Source organism: Bos grunniens, chromosome 2, assembly GCF_055505025.1.
Source record: "Bos grunniens cultivar Pamir isolate PY7600 chromosome 2, Bosgru_T2T1.0, whole genome shotgun sequence".
NCBI lineage: Eukaryota > Metazoa > Chordata > Mammalia > Artiodactyla > Bovidae > Bos > Bos grunniens.
In genome coordinates, this window is record NC_141166.1 from 40,436,989 (window position 1) to 40,446,624 (window position 9,636).

Consider the following 9,636-nt stretch of genomic DNA (forward strand, 5'->3'; position numbering starts at 1 on the left):
ATTATTTACCAACTGAGCCATCAGGGAAAGCCAACTCTTTGTGACCCCATGGACTATACAGTCCATGGAATTCTTCAGGCCAGAATACTGGAGTGGGTAGCCTTTCCCTTCTCCAGGGGATCTTCCCTACCCAGGGAGCAACTATTGCTAACTATTTGGATGTTGTGCAAAGATCTCTAGGACTTTTTCATCTTGTCGAACTTAAAGGAGATTTTAAAATACTTGTCCATGGTGATTTTGTTTTTTGATTTTGGTCACAACTTGAGGCATGTGGGATCTTAGTTCTCCAACCAGGGACTGAACCCTGCATTAGAAGCACTGAGTCTTGACCACTGGACCTCCAAGGAAGTCCTGACAGTGATTTTTAAAATATGGTCCTATGATTTTAATTTTTTCCTCCTTTCTTCTTCTCTATAGTTTTCACATTTCTATAAAATTAGAATTTTTGAAAGAAACAATGTGGGAAAGTCTTAATAAACATATGTGTTTCAAATAAAAATTTTCAAGGCAAACAGTTTTTTGGCTTTAGGCTTAAGTAACAAGAATCCAGACTGAGGAATGAAACAGGATGTATCACAGTTGCATATAGTTGAGGACAAGATCCTTCTAAAGCAGTGGTTTGCATCCAGGGTTGATTTTGCTCCCCCAGGGGACATATGACAATATCTGGAGACATTTTTGTTGCCATAACCATGAGGGTGATGCTAATAGCATGTAGAAGATTGAGACCAGGGATGCTGTTCAACATCCTCAAATACAGCGGACAGACCTCCACAATTGAGATTTTTTTGACCCAAACTGTCACAACAGTATGAGGTTGAGAAAATCTGTTCTAAGAGGGGAGCACCAGAAGAAGCTGGTGGAGGTGGGGTGGGAGGGGTTTAAGGGAAGGAAAGAAGATTCCAGCCTGTGGAACCAGAATATTAACCAGAGAGCAACCAGGCTTGCCCAGGAGCCAGGGGAGGTAGAGAAGGGAGAGTCTTTGCAAGATTGTAAGATTGTAAATCTGTTATATTTGCATATAACCTTGAAATTGCACGCAGCTAGAACTAATTAGTCAAGGCTATGGTCTTTCCAGTAGTCTTGTACAGATGTGAGAGTTGGACCATAAAGAAGTCAGACCACTGAATAATTGATGCTTTTGAACTGTGGTGCTGGAGAAGACTCTTGGGAGTCCCTTAGACTACAAGGAGATCAAACCAGTCCATCCTAAAGAAAATCAATCCTGAATACTCATCAGAAGGACTGATGTTGAAGCTGAAACTCCAATACTTTGGCCACCTCATGCAAAGAGCCCACTCATTGGAAAAATCCTGATGCTGGGAAAGATTGAGGGCAGGAGGAGAAGGGGACGATGGAGGATGAGATGGTTGGATGGCATCACTGATTTAATGGACATGAACTTGGGCAAACTCCAGGAGATGAGGAGGGACAGGAAAGCCTGGCATGCTGCAGTTAATGGGTGGCAAAGAGTCAGACATGACTTGGGCACTGACAACAACAACAGAATAATTAGGCTTAGCCCCTAATTTGCAAAATTATTGGTTAATTAAAAAGTTAGTTAAATAATAACCACCATGAGTTGCCTCATGAACTCCAGAGTTGGGAGCTTCCGGGAGACACTGGCTGCATCTGGAGGTGACGGTGGTCCACTCAGTCTCCAGGGAGCAGAGCTGAGCCAGGTGCATGAACAGGGCTTCCTGGGGTCCAGCGCCTACCACCTGTCTTCCTCCGGTGTAATGTCTACTGCATCCGCTCCTGAGCCGTGAGGATGGGAGAAAGTTCTCTCAGGGGAAAATCCCATCCTCCTTCAACCGTCCTGTGCAGAAGGCAGGTGTCTGTGTCCCACATCCTCACACCAAGGAAAAGCTCTCATCTAGACGCCTCCCGCTGGGCCCCATCCTGACCTCTGACCCGGTCACAACCCCGTGTCAGTTCCTCAAAAAGAGATCACTTAGAATACTTAAAAGATAAATAAAATATTTCATTACAAGTGTTAACACAGTTAAGCGCTTTTGCTCGCTTCCCATCTCCTGAATAGGCTTCATTTAAAGGCCCCAGAGGCACCAAGTGACAGTTTTACGCGGGTCATCAGTTCGAAAGCTCTGGAGAGTCTAAGAGAAAACATACAGTAAGTCCCCCACCCCACCCCCGCGGTCATTATATAGAAAAGAGACAGAAAGGAAATCCTCCTCACCCGGGGGCCCCTTTTGTGTTGTTCCTGCCAACGCAGCAGCCCTCCCGCTATATAGAGCGCGCGCCGGCCCCACCACACTGAACTCCATCCCCGCGTCCAGCAGCCATGGGGAAGGTGAGCCCCGCGCCGGCGGGAGGGGCCCGCAGCCCGGCTGGAGGCCAGGCCTCTGAGCCTCTCCTTCCCTTCCTTGCAGATCACCTTCTACGAGGACCGGGGCTTCCAGGGCCGCCACTATGAGTGCAGCAGCGACCACTCCAACCTGCAGCCTTACTTCAGCCGCTGCAACTCCATCCGCGTGGACAGTGGCTGCTGGATGATCTACGAGCAGCCCAACTTCCAGGGCCCCCAGTACTTCCTGCGGCGCGGTGACTACCCCGACTACCAGCAGTGGATGGGCCTCAACGACTCCATCCGCTCCTGCCGCCTCATCCCCCACGTGAGTCCGGTCCCCCTGGGCCTGCCGTGGCCTCGGGTCACACCGATGCCCCAGAGCTGTGGTCAGAATGTAGGACGGTGGCCTTCCTTTGCTGGTTCTAACCGGGTTCTATTTTCCTTTATAATATCTCTTAATTGAGAATACAATGCTCTTAATTGAGATTGTATTTTTCTTTGCTAATATTAAACTCACCTCTACTGGGAAAAAGTGGCATGGTATTTGTTCAGAGTGTCTATGCCACAGGTGATGAACTCCTCACACTCCAGTGGTCTTAGGCTAGTCCCTGGGCTATTTCTGTCTTTCCTCACCTGTAAAATGGGGCTACTGGGGCGGCTAATTGGAGAAGGCAATGGCATCCCACTCCAGTACTCTTGCCTGGAAAATCCCATGGATGGAGGAGCCTGGTAGGTTGCAGTCCGTGGGGTCGCTAAGAGTCGGACACGACTGAGCAACTTCCCTTTCACTTTTCATTTTCATGCATTGGAGAAGGAAATGGCAACCCACTCCAGTGTTCTTGCCTGGAGAATCCCGGGGACAGGGGAGCCTGGTTGGCTGCCGTCTATGGGGTCACACAGAGTAGGACACGACTGAAGTGACTTAGCAGCAGCAGCAGGGCGGCTAATTCATAGAGCTGAGATGAGGTGGATAGGAGATTGCCTGGTACCTGGCAAGCCACCCTTCGCCCTCCAGATATTGAGTACTTTGAACAACCAGGGTCTCTCAAGTCCTGCTTTTTGATTCAGCAAAACAACTGACCAGCAGTGTGACTCCAGGAGCCCCTGCAAAGCCACTGCTATCCAAATAAAGCCCAAGCAGCCTGGAATTCCACAGTTAGGGATGCTATAATTTGACTATGACAGCGTTCTGTGGAAAATGTACCACTTTGGGTAACTTTGAAAGACCCTCAGAGGATTTAATGCTTTGATAGAACCTAGACTGGCATTAGAAGCCTGGAAATCTCGGCTTCCACCTTCCAGTCCTGACTCTTGTGATTACAGCCTGAAAGCTCTAGTCATTAGTTTCTCATAAAAGCAGACAGAATGGTTGCTCCACGTGTGTCAGGCTGTTGTGAAGATCGAAATTAGGTAACGGACATGTGAACCCTTTGCAAACCATGGAAGATGCCTTATTAGTGGTTTTTTTTATGCCTCAGAATGAATTGTTTATGAGAACCTTTGCTAAGGAGGGTTTGATGGTGGAAGAAGGAAGACTGAATACGTACCTGTCGGGAAGAAACGAGCAGATAAAAACCAAGTGCTCCAAAGAGACAGACAGGATTCACCCAGGACTAACAGCCTCCCTTCCATTTTCCTAAACGTCTTATAATCTATTGATCTAGACAGGCCTGCCTCATAATTTTGAGCTTCTGTTTTTATCAATAACCTTAAAGTATTTTCCTGGATCATATGTTAGAGCTGAGGACTGAAACCTAACCATTATGATGGCTCTTGCTTTTTAGGACTTCAGAAAAGCAGGACTCAAAGCAGAAAGGAAGGGATTAGGAGATGTCTGGTCTGAACTGCTACCAATCTATGTCTTACTCTGGGGAAAGCAATTCTGCTTCCTCTCTCCCCAGCCTCTTCTAAAGCTACTGAGATCCAAAATAATGCCTTTTGCCAGGGATATATTTGCCTTTTAATTTTAAAATCTAATTATTTTTATATCCTCCAAGGAGAACTCCAGGCCACTGTAAGTCAATGGTCTTTATAAAGGAGAGAACAAAAATTATATATAAAATTGCTGCTTAAAAATGGTACTAAATAGGTGCTAAATATGGTTCATGTAGGTTGTGGTCCTAGAAAACTCTAGGGAGCACCATGCATATCCTTTTTATTTTGGCCACACCCCACAGCATGTGGGATATTAGTTCCCCAGCCAGGGACCAAACCCACACCCATTTCATTGGACGGGTGGAGTCTTAACCACTGGACCATCAGGGAAGTCCCACATATCTTTTTTTTTTTTTGAATGGCAAACCAGAACAACTTCAGTTATTTTAATAAGTAAAATTTGCAATATAAAATGATGCTAATCTGTGTTCATCTGTGTGAATGGCACTCTCTTCAGTTTTGCAGTGGGCAGTGTACCCAACTGTATACAGTTGACTCTGGTGTTAGCTGTCTTTTTGTCATCTTTGATATAGAAAAAAAGTTCTAAATGCCCATTCCCCCAGGGGTGTGAGTGATTGGTGGCTAAAGACTAGCTTTTCTGACTTTTCCCATCTGCTGATTGCTGAACCCACAGACCAGCTCCCACCGGCTGAGGATCTACGAGCGAGAGGACTATCGAGGCCAGATGGTGGAGATCACGGAGGACTGCTCCTCGCTCCATGAGCGTTTCCACTTCAGTGAGATCCACTCCTTCAATGTGCTGGAGGGCTGGTGGGTCCTCTATGAGATGCCCAACTACCGGGGGCGGCAGTACCTGCTGCGGCCGGGGGATTATAGGCGCTACCACGAATGGGGGGCTGTGGATGCCCGAGTGGGCTCCTTGAGGAGGGCTGTGGATTTCTATTGAAATATTTTTACTCTACCTTTTTCTCTATCTGGAAGCTAATAAAATATTTCCTGTGTGTTTCCTGCAGTTATGTAGACTTCTTTTCCTTTCAGACTCCTTGGGTGGACTCAACAAAATAAAAGGTAGGAATAATGTGGCTTTTCTTACACGTGTCAGTAGAAAGCATGGCTAGCAGTTAGAGAGTCTGGACAGAATGTCTGGGTCCAAACACTTACTTACATCCTGGCGTGTGAAGTCAAGTGGGCATTAGGAAGCATTCCCATGAACAAAGCTAGTGGAGGTGATGGAATTCCAGCTGAGCCATTTCAAATGCTAAAAGATGGTGCTATTTAAGTGCTGCACTCAATATGCAGAACTGGAAAAGATCAATTTTCATTCCAATCCCAAAGAAAGGTAACGCCAAGAATGTTCAAACTACCATACAACTGCATTCATTTCACATGCTAACAAGGTAATGCTCAAAATCCTTCAAGCTAGACTTCAGCAGCACGTGAACCGAGAAATTCCATATATACAAGCAGGATTTAGAAAAGGCAGAGGAACCAGAGATCAAATTACCAACATCCATAGGATCATAGAAAAAGCAAGAGAATCCCAGAAAAACATCTACTTCTGCTTCATTGACTACGCTAAATCCTTTGACTGTGTAGATCACAACCAACTGTGGAAAATTCTTAAAGAGATGGGAATACCAGAAGACCTTACCTGCCTCCTGAGAAACCTGTATGCGGGTCCAAAAGCAACAGTTAGAACCAAACATGGAATAACAGACTGGTTCAAAATTGGGAAAGGAGTACGTCAGGGCTGTGTATTGTCACCCTGCTTATTTAACTTCTATACAGAGTTCAGTTCAGTCGCTCAGTCGTGTCCGACTCTTTGCAACCCCATGAATCGCAGCACGCCAGGCCTCCCTGTCCATCACCAACTCCCGGAGTCCACCCAAACCCATGTCCATTGAGTCGGTGATGCCATCCAATCATCTCATCCTCTGTCATCCCCTTCTCCTCCTGCCCTCAATCTTTCCCAGCATCAGGGTCTTTTCAAATGAGTCAGCTCTTCGCATCAGGTGGCCAAAGTATTGGAGTTTCAGCTTCAACATCAGTCCTTCCAATGAACACCCAGGACTGATTTTCTTTAGGATGGACTGGTTTGAACTCCTTGCAGTCCAAGGGACTCTCAAGAGTCTTCTCCAACACCACGGTTCAAAAGCTACATCATGCAAAATGCCAGCCTGGATGAAGCACAAGCTGGAATCAAGATTACTGGCAGAAAGCAAAGAGGAACTAAAGAGCCTCTTGATGAGGGTGAAAGAAGAGAGTGAAAAGCCTCGCTTAAAATTCAGCATTCAAAAAACTGAGATCATGGCATCCAGTCCCATCACTTTGTGGAAATAGATGGGAGAAAAGTGGAAACAGTGGCAGATTTTATTTTCTTGGGCTACACAGCGGACAGTGACTGCAGTCATGAAGTTAAAAGACACTTGCTCCTTGGAAGAAAAGCTATGACCAACCTAGACAGCATATTAAAAAGCAGAGACATTACTTTGCCAACAAAGGTCCATATAGTCAAAGCTATGGATTTTCCAGTAGTAACATATGGATGGGAGAGTAAGACTATAAAGAAGGCTGATCACTGAAGGACTGATGCTTTCAAATTGTGGTGCTGGAAAAGACTCCTTTGGACAGCAAGAAGTTCAAACCAGTTGATCCTAAAGGAAATCAGTCCTAAATATTCATTGGAAGGACTGATGCTGCAACTGAAGCTCCAGAACTTTGGCTACCTGATGTGAAGAGCTGACTGATTGGAAATGACCCTGATGCTGGGGAAGATTGAGGGCAGGAGGAGAAGTGGGCAATGGGGTAAGCTAGCACTTTTAGCATTTCTGTGTCTCACTTTTCTAGTTTGTAAGAATGGAAGTAATAATATTTTTCACTTCACAGGAATTAAATGTAGTTTAATGCAGTTAATAGTCCTAAATCTCTCACAATGAATGGCATGCACAAGCACTGCAGTCCTTAAATTTCACCTGTGGGGTGGGTCTAGGAATCTGCCTTTTATCAGTTGTCCCAAGTAATTCTATTGCAGGTGATCCTCAACCTATTATTGATACTTTGAAAACACTAATGTACAAGGTCCGGATACCCAATAATAACTAAGGAACACTTACATTATAAGTACTTACTATATAGCAGTTATTTCCCAGGATGAAAGGTGAGAGAGGTAGGGAAGCAAGATGGGGAAGAAAAAGCCAACTCAGCTGGGTCCCTTGAAGTGTCCCAGAGCTTGGATCGTACTTCTGAGTTTCTCCCACCTGGAGGCTAAGGATCTGGGGGCTGGTATTCCCTTTGTCTTTGGTCATGGGGCAAGGGAGCCATAAAACTCTCAGAGCCTTGGGACTCTATGGGATGGTGAAGGGCAATCTTCAGAAGGCATCAGGGCCAGCATTAGTTCAAAGCCTGCAGAAGCTGGAAGGTAAGCACACGAGCTGAAAAGAGGGCTGAGGGGATCTGGACAGAGTATACCTTGTTGGTACAGTAGGGACAGTAAAAGTGTCTTCCTTGTATGTTGTGAGGTTAAATGATATGATGCCTGTAAACACTTTAGTATAGTGTCTGACACAGGGTAAGTGCTCACCAAGTGTGTGCAATTATCATCATCATCATCATTACCACCACCATCATTAAGTTCTATAGATTTGATAGTGCTCAGTCACTCAGTCGTGTCCAACTCTTTGCAACACTATGGACTGTAGCCCACCCAGCTCCTCTGTCTATGAGATTTCCGAGGCAAGAATACTGGAGTGGGTTGCCATTTCCTTCTCTAGAGGATCTTCCCAACCCAGGGATCAAACCTGTGTCTCCTGCATTAGCAGGCGGGTTCTTTACCACTGTGCTACCTGGGAAACCCTAACGGATGTAAATGTTGTGGGAATGCCATGAAGTAATCATGTTCCACAGAAAGAAAGAATGACATATACAAGAGGAACAAGGGGGGAATTCAAGTTGATTGAAGCATGAGAGACCCAAAGAAGTAAGAGAGAAAGAAGGTAGTTGGATGGTAAAAGCCAGATCTGGGAGGGAAACAGCATCAATCGTCAGACCTTGGTGGGGACGGGAGTGATATCGTTAGAATGCTCAGGACCAGCATCTAGAATCTGAACTCCGAATTGAAAATGATTTTAAAAAATAAAAGGAGAGCAATAGAAAAAGCAAAACTATTTCAAATCTACATAAACTAAAATCAGTAAAGGCAGGACTGCCTTGTGGCCCAGTAGTTAAGACTCCGCCTTCCAAAGCAGGGGCCATGGGTTTGATGCCTGGTCAGGGAACTAAGATCCCACATACCAGGGGGCAACGAAGCCTGAATGCCACAACAAAAGATGGAAGCAGTGAAGATCCTGCATGCCGCAACTAAGACTGACGCAGTCAAATAAATAAATAAATGTTTTTTAAAAGACAACAAAGGAGAAGTGTTACTACAAAACACTAACCCATAAAAAGGAATGCATCTGACTCAGTTCTAATGAGGTGGATGAACCTAAAGTGAATATACAGAGTGAAGCAAGTCAGAAAAAGGAAGATAAATATCATATATTAACACATACATATGGAATCTAGAAAGATGATACTGATTAATCTATCTGGAAGGCAGCAATAGAGATGCAGACATAAAGAACAGATTTGTGGACACCGGAGGGAAGGACAGGGTGGGACGAATTGAGAGAGCAGCGCTGAAACATATGCATTACCATATGCAAAATTAGATAGCCAATGGAAATTTTCTGTATGGTGCAGGGAGCTCAAATCCAGTGATCTCTGACAACAGAGAGGGGTAGGATAGGGGGGAAGTTGGGAGGGTGTGGACATATATAGACCCATAGCTGATTCATGTCGATACATGGCAGAAACCAACACAATACTGTAAAGCAAACCGAAAGGGAAAGTTACTCAGTCGTGTCCAACTCTTTGGGACCCTATGGACTGTAGCCCGCCAGGCTCCCCCATCCCTGGAATTCTTCAGGCAAGAATACTGGAGTGGGTTGCCATTCCTTTCTCCAGGGGATCTTTCCGACCCAGGGATTGAACCCAGTTCTCCTGCACTGCAGGCAGATTCTTTACCCTTTGAGCCACCAGTGAAGCCCACGCACCAGTTAAAAAATATATAAATTAAAATAAAATTTTTAAAAAACCACTAACACTACGGCTTCTTCCACAAGCCATGTGACCCCATTCTCCCCCAAGAGGTCTCAGCTACCCAGCCACTTAGACCTCTGAACCGGAAAAGGTGGTCGTATAAGAATCAACACAAGCTATTAAAAACCTTTCCATGCTCACCGCCACTCTTTCTTTCATTATCTTTCATCGAAACTATTCCAATAACTTAATTTATTAAGTAACTTAAGTTATTTTTACCTCAGCTTTTCCAGCTTTCTTTAAAAAACATTTTTTTCCCTCTGAAAACAAAACTGGAATATCGAATACATTAT

At 45.1% G+C, this 9,636-nt stretch overlaps 1 protein-coding gene across 1 annotated transcript; it reads left to right on the forward strand.

Annotated features, from left to right (window-relative positions):
- Positions 1-1,769: 1,769 nt before the first annotated feature.
- LOC147377946 (gamma-crystallin F-like) lies at positions 1,770-5,150 on the forward strand. The gene is made up of 4 exons (XM_086343259.1): positions 1,770-2,311; positions 2,391-2,633; positions 4,486-4,488; positions 4,878-5,150. Exons 1-4 carry the CDS (start codon positions 2,303-2,305, stop codon positions 5,148-5,150), a joined length of 528 nt encoding a protein of 175 aa, XP_086199385.1. The 5' UTR covers positions 1,770-2,302.
- Positions 5,151-9,636: the final 4,486 nt, after the last annotated feature.